General features: G+C 39.7%; 1 protein-coding gene across 8 annotated transcripts in view; it reads left to right on the top strand.

The window, feature by feature from the left end:
• The window catches only part of Chd7 (chromodomain helicase DNA binding protein 7), a 194,825-nt gene that overhangs the window by 159,442 nt on the left and 22,436 nt on the right, over positions 1-12,947 (top strand). For all 8 annotated transcript variants that reach the window (XM_004842140.4, XM_004842142.4, XM_004842141.4 and 5 more), the window contains 8 exons: positions 4,645-4,855; positions 5,465-5,660; positions 6,322-6,489; positions 6,744-6,923; positions 9,069-9,179; positions 9,267-9,472; positions 11,472-11,671; positions 11,867-12,026. In XM_004842140.4, coding sequence (XP_004842197.1) covers positions 4,645-4,855; positions 5,465-5,660; positions 6,322-6,489; positions 6,744-6,923; positions 9,069-9,179; positions 9,267-9,472; positions 11,472-11,671; positions 11,867-12,026 — 1,432 coding nt within the window. The remainder of the gene's footprint in view (positions 1-4,644; positions 4,856-5,464; positions 5,661-6,321; positions 6,490-6,743; positions 6,924-9,068; positions 9,180-9,266; positions 9,473-11,471; positions 11,672-11,866; positions 12,027-12,947) is intronic.

The following is a 12,947-nucleotide window of genomic DNA, read 5'->3' on the forward strand; positions in this document are numbered from 1 at the left end:
ACATCTAGAGACAAGCCATACTACCTAGCAGTGCAGTTATGTTCTTTTCCAGGAAAGAAAGAACAAAGCTTAGTTCTGTCTTCATCACAGTGCATGAGGTTCAAGGACAGTTGATTTAAAGAGTTCCTAATCTTTCCCTCCTTCACAACATGAATACCCACCAGCCACACTAAATCGAGAACAAAAAGTGGTCCATGCAAGGAAAATGATGGGCTCAGAGCACAGAACCTTGAGATCATTGCTCTGGTGTGACATCAGTGAGTTTCTTTTTAAATATTAATGACTTCTCTTTTAAAGAGAGTATCATGTATGATAATTATGTTTAATATGCAGCCTGCTAAGCACAATGTGTTTAAAAGCTTGTAAGACCCTTACGTGGTCAGCCTGTTGGTGAGTTGGGTCTCGGGCTGAAGAATGGTGTGAGTAGAGTCATACATGTACACACACGCTTTCTTCCATTTAATTGCTGGTAAAAAGAAAATAAATAATAATAACCTCTAAGAGGACAAAAGAGATAAGGAGATATAGAAAGGCTTGGATACTGCCAGGAAAAAGTTGGTGAAAAGGAGAGAGATAGCTATCACCAGAGCCATCAAGTTCATCCCATTTAGCTCCATGTTAATTACGTGCATTGAACATTACTGTGGTTTTTTTACCCAAAAACAGAACTGATAGGTCTCTTCTTTGCCTGATTGTTCTCCAAGGTCTTGCCTGCATAGATCATTTGTTCCCCAGGAGCCTCTTAGGACTTCCTGAAGCTTAGTATCTGTGACATTTTTTTCTGGTTGATTACACCTTAAGGTCAGCTCTTCTGTCTTTATAATAAGTTAAAAAGTATATGTTAAGAAGGTATCATTATACCTTTATTTCAGGGAAATTGTAGTCTTAAAAAAAAATGAAGAAAATTAAGCATGTAGCTGCCCAGATAACGCACATAGATGTTGTGTGTCACAGAGGTTGTTCAGGGCCAGTTCTGTTCCTTCTCATGCGTGATCTAGAGGTGGCATTCTGTTATGGAGCCATTTCTAAACGTGGTTATTGAATTTTAAGCAAGTCTTAAATTTTAGAGATTATATAGAAATTTATATTGGTTGTGGCAGAGTAAAGTTGCCCCTGTCCAGTCAAACTTCAGTTCCACAGAGCACAGCCTTTCTACAGCCTTGCAAAATAGAAGCAACTATGTACATTAAGTTGAAAGTGGTAGGTAACAGAATCATAGCAGGAGGGGGAAAAAATCTAGAATTGATGGTAGAATGCTAAATATAAAAATTAGAAAATTTTAAAATCTGATTTAATGCTTTTAAGTGTTTAGAACATTGTCTGGCAGACTGTAAGCATTCACTGGTGAGTATTACTAATTGATTTTCTTGCTAAAAGTTAAAACAGGTAACTGGGTCACATAAATAGGATAACTGATACTGGCTCAAACTTTATTTGAATGGAATTCCCAATTTTAGGTTTCCTAATGTAAAGGTAAGAATAATGTTGTTCCTATGATGGAAGAGTATGGAAAGTAGTGAGCAAAAAGAAAATAAAAATAAGGCTTACTTGGTGGAATGAGCTTTAGCTAAAAAGTAGTAGCTTAGTTTTTTTTTTCTGGTAATCTTCAAGAACAGAAAATTTTCTTTTTCATTTGTGGCTGATCTAGCTAGATGACATCATAGTCACTGCCCTTACAGTCAGTAACTTGATGGTGATCATCTCTTAAAATGCAAACTCTCAGCATGGAAGTGACTGCACCCTTATTTCAAATTGCCTTTGATGCACATGCTAAATTAAATCCATACTTTCATTAAAGCCAACAAAGTATTTTGGCTTATCGTAATCTATTTAGTTTTTTGATTGATGTTTACAAATCTAACATCAGGTTAAATCTTTAATTGGTAATTTTGAAAATTTGGTTGTGACATCAGAAGGTAGGAATTGTTCTCATTTCCTACACCTTTCCCACCTTCTTTCCTTAAAAGTTTCTATAATAACGTTTAGAGAATCATAAAGGAAATCTGATTATTGATAATATTTGTAAATGAATTATTATTGGAAACTGGCTACTACTTTAAGAATCTTAGTTCATTACAAAGAGCTGAATTGATGGGCCGGGGATTTAGCTCAGTGGTTTCGCCGCCTGCTGCGCAAGCGCAAGGACCCGAGTTCGATCTCTGGCACCAAAAAAACCAACAAAACAAAAAAAACTTTGTAGGGCCGGGGATTTAGCTCAGTGGTTCCACCACCTGCCTTGCAAGCGCAAGGACCTGAGTTCGATCCCCGGTACCAAAAAAAAAAAAAAAAAGCTGAATTGATCTGTTTAACAGTGAATTTTTTTACATAAGAATGCTTTTTTTATTCTTTATGAGAAATTATTGATAGTGTTGAAAGGCCAGAGTAGTTATTTTTCTCACCTGAATAAAATTGTAAAGTGAGTTTAAATTTTTCTCAACTTTTCAAAATTTTTTAAATAATTCAGGCATGTCAAATATTTGTGAAAGTGATTATCTCTTTTTTTTTTTTAAACGTTCTTTCTTTTTTTTTTTCTTTTGTTTTTTTGAGACAGGATCTCCCTATGTAGTTCAGGCTGGCCTTGAACTCATGGTGATCCCCTTGTCTCGGCCTCCAGAGTACTGGGAGCACACACCGGCAAGCCCGGCCTCACTGATTATTAACTTATTTTAAACTGCTAACACATTATAATTTATTTATATTATAGATTATAATCTTCATATGGACAAAAATAAGTACCTAAATATCTGAGTGTAAAGTCTGTCTTATTTCTGAATTGTAAAGAATGTTATAGCATGATGTGCAAAAGAACAGACTTTTAAAAAGATCTAATGTAATTTATGGACTTAAATTTATTTATGTCTTAAAGGCTTTTTTCTGAATCTAGAACCTATGTTTCTAAATTTTATGTTTTAGAAAAACATCACTCAACTTTATTTAAGAGCATCCTTGGGCCAGGGATTTAGCTCAGTGGTGCCACTGCCTGCCTCCCAAGCACAAGGTCCCGCGCTTGATCCCCAGTACCAAAAAAAAAAAAGAACAACCTTGCTGATGTTCTTAAATAGCATTTTGTTCTTTACCTTTTTCTAATAAACCCTTTTTTTAAAAATCTGAATATTAAGCTTTTTATTCATGTAGAAGAGGAAGTGAGGGTGAAATAATTCTAACAGAGCTTTAGTCCCCCTTCATATAGAGGTAGTATACTTTGTGGAAGGCTTGGTAAGGACATTGAGTGACTTTAGTCTGTTCTCAGTGAATTCTTTGTTGATTCACAATTAACAAATTATTTCTGCATATGAGCATGTTCTAAGGTAAGTTCCACAAGCATGGATATTGACTTGTTCTTCCGTTACATCTCGTGCCTCTTACAAAAGTACAGTTTGAGTGTCTGTGGTGGCCTGTCTGACTTAACCTTTAAAACTCTTTCAAGGTTTAAATATCCCCCATCTTGTGTATCATTAGTTCACGTGTTTAAAGCGGTAATAAGTTTAAAGTTTCTGGAACATTTTAAGGCTGGGAAGCAATCCCATTAGATGTGTGAGTTTGTTGTTTTTGAAGAACTCAGGGTGAGGGAGAGACCTGAGCACAGGGAACATACCCTGGTTACCCCAAGGTAGGGCTGGCCAGGCCAGTACTGCAGAATTCCAGTGAAGCCACTTGAGAGTTGAAGGAAGCTTCACCTGCTGCTTCAAGAATAAGGGTGTAGGGCCGGGGATTTAGCTCAGTGGTCTTGCTGTCTGCTGCGCAAGCGCAAGGACCCGAGTTCAATCCCCAGTACCAAAAAAAAAAAAGAAGGGTGTATGTGGCATCAGGGGAGAAAGTGATGGCCCTTCCTTCATTCCTGAGGAAGGTGTCATTTTCTTGGGGCTTCTCTAACAACCCAAATCTTTGAACAAATAAAAATCTATGTGGAGCTATGAGAAAAGGAGACTTAAGGATGGAAGTCTTGTGTTAAACATGTAGAGATTGTTTTTTGTTTTTAGCTTTCCGGTTTGGATAATTCAAGATGGAATTTTTGTCTTTTAGGAAATTATCAGGTTGGACTGAATATTGAGGGAGATTTAGAGGTTGTAAAATTCTCAAGTTCCCCATAAAAATCCCTACAGTTTATCCAGAAAGTAAACTTCCCCTTTTGAAGATATTAATATGCAATTACAGACTCAAACTACAGCCAGTGGACTTTGGTTCTTAGGACTCTGTTCCTTCGTTTCCTAGTTTTAGGACAGATTTTGTTATTTGTGTTTATATTCAGCTCATATAGTTCTTCATTACTTTAGCAATTTAGGTTCCAGATTTTCTGTAGGTATCTGGCCCTTGGCTTGTTTGTACAACTTCTGGCTTGACAGTTTGTTGTTGAAATTCAGTTTTTACAGACAGCAAACATTTGTTTGTTGGAAAATGTTGTTTTCCCCCTAAATGCTTCTATGTGTTATGCTTACAACTTTGATTCCTTTTATATACGACCGTGATTTTTGCATCGACCCAACTTTGAGTAAGTAGATGGATTCTTGTTTATATATATTAAAAGAAAACAAGAGTATGGTGTTCTGGTTCCTACAGTTTGTGGTGGGTTTTGAAACGAGATTCATTGTTTTTAGTAATAAAAACCTTTTACAGTATTCACATTATGCTGTCCAATCTCTGCAGGTGCTGAAGAGAAAATTTTGGAAGAGTTTAAAGAAACACACAATGCAGAGTCTCCAGATTTTCAGCTCCAGGCAATGATCCAGGCTGCTGGCAAGCTAGTACTGATTGACAAGCTGCTGCCAAAACTGAAGGCTGGTGGCCACAGGGTGCTTATCTTTTCCCAGATGGTGCGCTGCTTGGACATACTGGAAGACTACCTCATTCAAAGACGGTGAGGCCACCATATCGGAATAATAAAGAGGGGAGGGAAGAAAGAATTACCCTATATGGGCTCCAAATAGTTCACGTAGAAGTGGCATTTATGATAAAGGAGATGGATTGGAAAAAATGTGTCACATCTCCTTTTAAAAACTATGTTGTAAAAAATAATTGTAAAATTATTTTATATGATGACTACAAGAGGACACTGCATACTTTTGTGTGCAGTTTTCCCCCATTGCTCTCATTTGACTAGGGAAGAATAATTCTTACTTAGAAATGAAATTATCTTACTGTTTAGAAGGGTCAGCTATTTTTAGAGTATATCCATTGCTCAGAAGAGGAAGTAAAATAAAATGTAATCTTTTGAGCAGCCAATTGTATGGAAAAACTCTGCTTTGATATTATTTCTTTCTTTTTTTTTTCGGTACCGAGGATCAAACTTGGGTCCTTGGGCTTTCGAGGCAGGCAGTGGAACCACTGAGCTAAATCCCCGGCTGATATTATTTCTTTTAAATTATATTGTTCTGTTGGTGACTATTCCATCTTATAGTACTTAAATAAGGGACAAGTTTATTACAGCTGCTTGTCAGGCCTCTTTATTGACACCCATATTTTCTAGGTACCCGTATGAAAGGATCGATGGCCGAGTAAGAGGCAACCTCCGCCAGGCAGCTATTGACAGATTCTCCAAACCTGATTCTGATAGGTTTGTTTTCCTCCTGTGTACAAGGGCAGGAGGTTTAGGCATTAATCTCACTGCTGCTGATACCTGCATCATCTTTGATTCAGACTGGAATCCCCAAAATGACCTCCAGGTAAACACAAGGAAATCTTCTTGATGGGTTTTTTCAAAACAAAGTTAATATATTGTGACAGAATCCCCAATCTAACCAAAAACTTAAAATGTTGTCATTGCTTTGATGGTATATCAGGACTTGACAAGTCAACCAACTAGTAGTCAGTTTATTAATATGAGAAGCAATTTCTTAGTATGATAATCCTCTTCTAAATTGCACCTCTGACTTTTAGGTCATAATGCTCTTATTACTGACAAATCAGTCTTGTCTTTTTTGGTAGTTGTCTTGGTCAGCTTGGGCTACTGTAATAAAATTCTGTAAATTGAACAGCTTAAGCAATAAACATGTATTTTTCATAGTTCTAGAGGTTGAAGTCTGAGATCAGGGCACCAGTGAGATTGGGTTCTTGTTAAAGGTACTCTGCATGATACAGATGGCTATCTTCCTGCTGAGTCTTCACATAGCCACAGGACAACTCGTTCACTCCCTGGCCTTTGTTTATAGGAGCGCTAATCCCAATCAGGAAGGTGGCACCCTCATGATCCAGTTTCCTGGCTATGTCCCGACCTCCAAATCCCATCACATTGGGATCAAGATTTCAACATCTGAATTTTGGGGATAACTCAGAGATTCTGTCCATTGCAATAGCCATTAATTTTTTTTTTTTTTTTAATTCAAGGCTCAGGCTAGATGTCATAGAATTGGACAGAGCAAATCTGTGAAAATCTACAGGCTGATTACAAGAAACTCCTATGAAAGAGAAATGTTTGACAAGGCTAGTTTGAAGCTTGGTCTGGATAAAGCTGTATTGCAGTCTATGAGTGGAAGAGAAAATGCTACCAATGGGGTAAAATAACACTTCAAATCATTTATTTATCTGATGCCTTTGTTTATTTAGCTAATATACTACAATTATTCAGCACTTGATGTTTTAATTCAGTACTTCAAGCATATTTTGTTGCATTTTCCCCTTTTTTTTGGTACTGGGGATCAAACTCAGGACCTTGCGCTTGCGAGGGAGGCACAGTGCCACTGAGCTAAATCCTGAGCCCTGCATTTTCCTTCTAATTCTAAATCAGTTTAAATATTTCTGTAAATCAGGTACAGCAGCTTTCCAAGAAAGAAATAGAGGATCTTCTACGTAAAGGGGCTTATGGTGCACTTATGGATGAAGAGGATGAAGGATCTAAGTTTTGTGAGGAAGATATTGACCAGATTCTTCTACGGCGAACCCATACTATTACCATTGAGTCTGAAGGAAAAGGTTCCACATTCGCTAAGGTGGGAATCCATAGTTCCATTATGTGGGTATACCACATTTGTACTTTTGCGGGGTGGGGAGCAGTTATAGGGATTGAACTCAGGACCTTGCGTTTTTCGAGCCAGGCAGCAGAAACAATGAGCTAAATCCCCAGCCCTGGTATACCACATTTGTCAGTTGATAATGAACATCTACATTGTTTACCCATTGTAATGAAATTTGGATAGTTTCGACTTTATATATATTACGAATAATGTTGCCATAAACAATTGTATACTAATTTTTATGTGGCTGTATGATTTCATTTCTCTTGGGTACATTCCAGGAGTTGAATTGCTATATCACATGTACCTTGATGTTTAACGCTGCCCCATCTTTGTGTAGTACTAGAGATTGAACCAGGGCATTGCACATGCTAGGTAGGTGCCTTACCACTGAGCTACATCCCTAGTTACTAATGTTTAAATCTTTAAGGAACTACCAGACTATTTTCTAAAGTGACTAGACCATGTTGCCTTCCCACCAACGGTGTACTTGAGTTCCATTTTCTCCACACATTCACTGTTACTTTTTTATACTCTGACTTTTTAATGTAGCCATCCGGTGGGAGTTCTTTATATATTCTGTATCATATCATATAACTGCATATATTTTCTCCTAGTCTCTTAATGCTGCAGACTTTTAACAAAGCCCAGTTTACCAAGTTTTCTTCTGTAACTGAGCTTTTTTGTTTAACCTAAGGTCACAAAGATTTACTTCTATATTTTCTTCTGTGAGGCCTAAAGCTTCTGCTCTTCCATTTAGGCCCGTGATGGTTGAGTTGTGTGCGGAGTAGGAGGTAGGGGCCCAGCTCCTCCCTGGGCTTGTGGGTATCCAGATGTCCCAGCTAGTTTAGTTTACAAAGCCTCCTTCTCTGGCCTGTGTCACCCACCACCTGCTCCCTATCTTTCAGCCTCCTTGCAGGTTCTTTCCTCAGTCTTCATAAGCAGTGTAATTTCATTACATGCAAAACCAAATTTATCACCTTGTTCCTCTGCTCTTTTAACATACTAACACACACACACACACACTCTCTCTCTCTCTCTCTCTCTCTCTCTCTCTCTCTCTCTCTCTCTCTCTCTCTCTCTCCTATCCCTGTCCACCTGAGTAACACTTTTCAGTTACCAGAAATAGATGTAGAGATTTTTCTGGCTCTCTCTACACCATCAATACTTTATATCTACCCATATCTTCATATAGAGTCTGCGTCCATGAATTTTGTATTTTAAAGAATGTCTTTCTGATACTTCTGGTGGTGCATGCCTGTAATCCCAGCACTCCAGAGGCTGAGGCAGGAGGATTGCTGCAAGTTCAAGGCCAGCCTGGGCTACATAGTGAGTTCAAGGCCAGCTGGAACTACATGGTGAGATCTTGTCTGGAAAAAAAAAAAAAAAAAATCAAACAAAAAAAGAATGTATTTCTAGATAGTCTCCTTTTCTTCATTTTTACCATATCTGTTTTTAGTTTTTCTTTCCTCCCCAAGTCACCACAGTGGCCTATGCTACCCTCCATGCTTCAAGACAGTGGTATGATCTCTGTAACATGTAACTCTGTATATGATTATGTCCATCTTGAGATTACTCCTATTGACATGTAGTTCATGGCTCCCTTAAGATAAGAGTTCAGACTGTTAACAGCATACACAAGGTTCTGCTTGATTTGGCTCCTGCCTCAGTCACCACTGTATACTTTGGCTGGTCTTCCCTGAGTACCCTCATTTCCTTTTCTTATTCTAAGCCTTTGCACATGCTCTGCTATGAACATTTCCACATGCTTTCTTGTTTTATGGGTGTTTTAAAGTATATTCCCAGCATTATCTTACAGGAGAGCCTTTTCTTCACAGTTCCCAGCAGTGCCCTATCTGAAATGATTTGGGGTCCTCCCTCCGCTGTGTGATACTTGTACCTGTACACATCTCTGTTACCTGTTGTTTACCGTGGTGCAGTATGTGCCTTGTTTCCTGGTCTGCCTGAAGGACATTTCATCCCAGTTTCATCCACTACAGTATTCGACACGAGTGGAGGAGCACACTTACCCATATTTGAGGGAGCAAATAAAACAAAGTCTGCTTTGCATTCTGACTCTGAGAAAATCATCTCAAAGTAATCCATGTTTTTCCCTTCTAGGCCAGTTTTGTTGCATCTGGAAATAGGACAGATATTTCCTTGGATGATCCAAATTTCTGGCAAAAGTGGGCTAAGAAGGCTGAATTGGATATTGATGCCTTAAACGGGAGGGTGAGTGAGAAGTCCCATTAAGACCTCTCTGATCTAACCCAAGGGTCACCGTTTCAGTAGTTTCAAGTGTATCTGCTCTTTTGTCAGAACAACCTGGTTATTGACACTCCAAGAGTGAGAAAGCAGACCAGGCTATACAGTGCGGTGAAGGAGGATGAGCTGATGGAGTTTTCTGACTTGGAAAGTGATTCTGAAGAAAAGCCTTGTGCAAAGCCACGGCGGCCCCAGGATAGATCACAAGGCTACGCCCGGAGTGAGTGTTTCAGAGTAGAGAAGAATCTGCTTGTCTATGGGTAAGGGACTCACTACATAAAGTGGAATTTTACACTCACAGTCGTTAGAATTCCTGCTTATTATAGCAAAACTATTTATGTTTAGATTTTTATGACTTGTCTCAGTGCAGTCAAATGAGTGCCTCCACAGTAGAGGCACTCTAACTTTCTGTAGCATGAGGGTCATATGGTTGAAGTGTTTCAGTGTTCAGATCCTCCCAGATGCAGTCAGGTCACTGGAAGCTAGAGGTGTGGGTTTGTAGCTTAATAAATATGGCATGTCCATATTTACTTGGACACAAAATCTTCTTCCACTTTACCTTTAATCAACTTTATGAATGTAATGTTCTTTTAATATTTTTCTGTTATAAAAATTGTCCATAGCAGTAATCCTTCTTCTTAGACTCTTTCTTCTTACACATTTGAAACCCAAGGGCTCATTTGAACTTGGTGAAGGTTGTGTTTTTCTTGCTGGACTACAGGTTCCTGAAAGGTTGGATACATATCTAATTCATTTCCTGCCTTACTAGGTAGAGACTCTTCCCACCTCAGCCCTTTGCTACTTGCATGCGCTTCCTTGTTGCCACCTAATGATCAATGTTGAGGATTTTGTTGGAAACCTTAGCAGTGGAACGTATTAGTAATTCCTGGTGCTGAGGATGCCTAGGGAATATTTATTGTCTCAGTCATCGTTGTACATGGAACTCCTGCTGTATACTGGACACTGGGTGGGATACTCTCAGCCACCAGGAGTACAGCTTCGAGTAAAACAGCATAGGTAGCTCAAGGTGGACAGGTAAGCAAGCGGAAATGGCGGTACATTTGCGTCGTGTCATGCAGTGACTGAGCAGCACTCTGCTGAAGGAGCATAGAAGCAAGTACCTTACCTGTAAAACACACCTTACCTGTTATCCCTCCCCTCACTTCTAGGGCTAGATGGAGAAAAGGGTGAAAAAAATGGGTCATTCCAAAAAGTGACATGTACATTTGTGGCTAGATGGACATTGTGAATCATCAAGGGGAAGAGGGAGTATGGGCACTGGCATGGAGAGAAGAGATGCCGTGAGTCCAAAGGCATAAGAGATGAGGGCCAGCCTTTCGGCTGAAGGAACTCAAAGAGAGGACCTGGAAGTAGCAAGAGACCAGGCCAGAACAAAAGGCAGGGCATAGGTGAGAGAGGGTACTCTTTTCTGCACCTGAGCCTGAGTCCACTCCTCTGCACCCCCCCACCCCCCCCACACAACAAATCAGTTATCACTGAAGACAGTGGAGGGGCTGTTTGCACCAGAAGCACCACCCTGATGGCTCCATCTGCTGTCACACAGAGGAAAGCATGGCTTAGGCAACATCTGCATCTTCTCACCCCATAACCCCCAGATGAAACAAGTGGTTAGGGTCAGCAGTGTGTTGTTTCCCACTCCACAGACTTCTCCCACCCTTGTCATGTGAGGATCTGAGAGTTGGTTAAACGTCTTTCCTATGAGTATTCTTATTCCTAGAAGTTACCATTCCCTGTTTAAAAAGGAGCCTCAAAGTTTTACACAAGGCACCCCTTTGAGGTGGATCAATGCAGCCAACCATATTCCCTGGTGTTGTAGCCTTGATTTCAGCAGTACTTGCACTTTCTTCAAGTCACCTCAGATGGTTGGTCAGCAGCCAAGTATTTTAAACCATAGCAGAAGAAAGGAGAGTATACAATTGCATGCTCGGGTAGCCTTGGATACCTTGGTCCTTGGATTGCATTTATGTCCTGAAAATGGTTGCCATGGGCTGCATCTGCCTGGAAGCCAGTGTTGGCCATGCAGGAAGTATTTTAGCCGGAGTTTAACTCTTGCCCACTCTGTAAGGGGATGTGCTTAACTCTTGCACCCTGGGTTGCTTTCTTATCACCTGAAATAAAATATTGCTAGTTTTGACCTAAGAGTTCCCAAATTTATACCTGGGAAAGCTTCATTATCAAAGTAAAGGTCTAAGTCTATAGTCAGAGGCACCATCTGCATGCTGGCTATTTGGTTTACAGCTGGGGCCGGTGGACAGACATCCTTTCCCATGGACGCTACAAACGTCAACTCACTGAGCATGATGTAGAAACCATCTGCAGAACCATCCTGGTGTACTGTCTCAACCATTACAAAGGGGATGAGAATATCAAAAGCTTCATCTGGGATCTGATCACACCCACAGCTGATGGCCAGACTCGAGCCTTGGTCAATCATTCTGGTAGGTTTGCTTTGTACTCTTCCTGCTTTGCGATCACAGAGAACCATGAAGAACCTTTACAACACACACTGGTAAAGAGATACTTTGTATACCCTGTGTTTCCCTGCTTTGTACCTTCTAATATCTACCTCTGACTCGAAACTTGGAGGGTAAAAGGCCTCTATTGTGCTTCTGCTGATGTCATGATGCTTCTAGGTCTGTCAGCCCCAGTGCCGAGGGGAAGGAAGGGGAAAAAAGTGAAAGCCCAGAGCACACAGCCGCTAATGCAAGATGCTGACTGGCTGGCCAGCTGCAACCCGGATACTCTATTCCAGGAGGACAGCTACAAGAAGCACCTGAAGCACCACTGCAACAAGTATGTCTCTGGGTTTGGGCTCGGGCCCCTTTTATTTCTTAAAAGCAGCACGATGTTCGAAGTGTGAAACTTGCTAATCAGTGCCTTCGTGTAACTCCCCCCAGTTTTTTTGAAACATGATGCCAAGTCACAAGCGAGCATACCTTCAGGTGATTATTTTTTAAGAGGTTAAAAATACATAGTATGATAGTTACCATTTAGCCATTTGTACATGAGAAATTCATTGGCATTAATTGTATTCATAATGCTGTGTATTCATCACCGCTATACTCAAAAAGTTTCTCATCACACTCAGTAAGAACTCTGCCCTGCCCTGCTTCTTAACCCTTGGCATCCACTGTTACACTTGACTTGTTCTTTCCAGGTGGTTCTGTCCAAGTGGAATCATGAAAATATTTGTCCCCCTGTATCTATTTTATTTCACTCAGTGTAACATTTTCAGGATTTTTTTGTGTCATACAGTATGTATCAGAATTTCATTACTTTTGCAGGAGAATAGTATTCTACTTATGTATATTTTTGTTCATTCATTAACGGACACATGAATTGTTTCCACTTTTATTTATTGCAAATAATGCTGCTGTGAACATTGCAAATGACTGATTTTTTTTCTTTTGGTACCAGGAATCGAACTCAGGACCTTGCACTTGCCAGGCAAGAGCTGTGCTGGCAAATGACTGATTTTTAGTTAGTATATGGAAGGGAATCATGGTTAGCTTTATAACTTTCAAATGACTGCTTCCAGTAGGGCAACTGTGAGTTTACAGATTTTACTTTAATATCTCAGTTACCGAGTCCTAACGCTTAGAATCATATTCTTTACCTTTATTTCTAAACATCCTTGGATAAGAATATTGAACCTAAATTTATTTCATTGTTTAAAACGATTAACTGTCTACATATTAAATTAACATCTATATG

Source organism: Heterocephalus glaber, unplaced genomic scaffold, assembly GCF_053883595.1.
Source record: "Heterocephalus glaber isolate CG9 unplaced genomic scaffold, H.glaber_assembly_v1.0 deba00001553, whole genome shotgun sequence".
NCBI lineage: Eukaryota > Metazoa > Chordata > Mammalia > Rodentia > Bathyergidae > Heterocephalus > Heterocephalus glaber.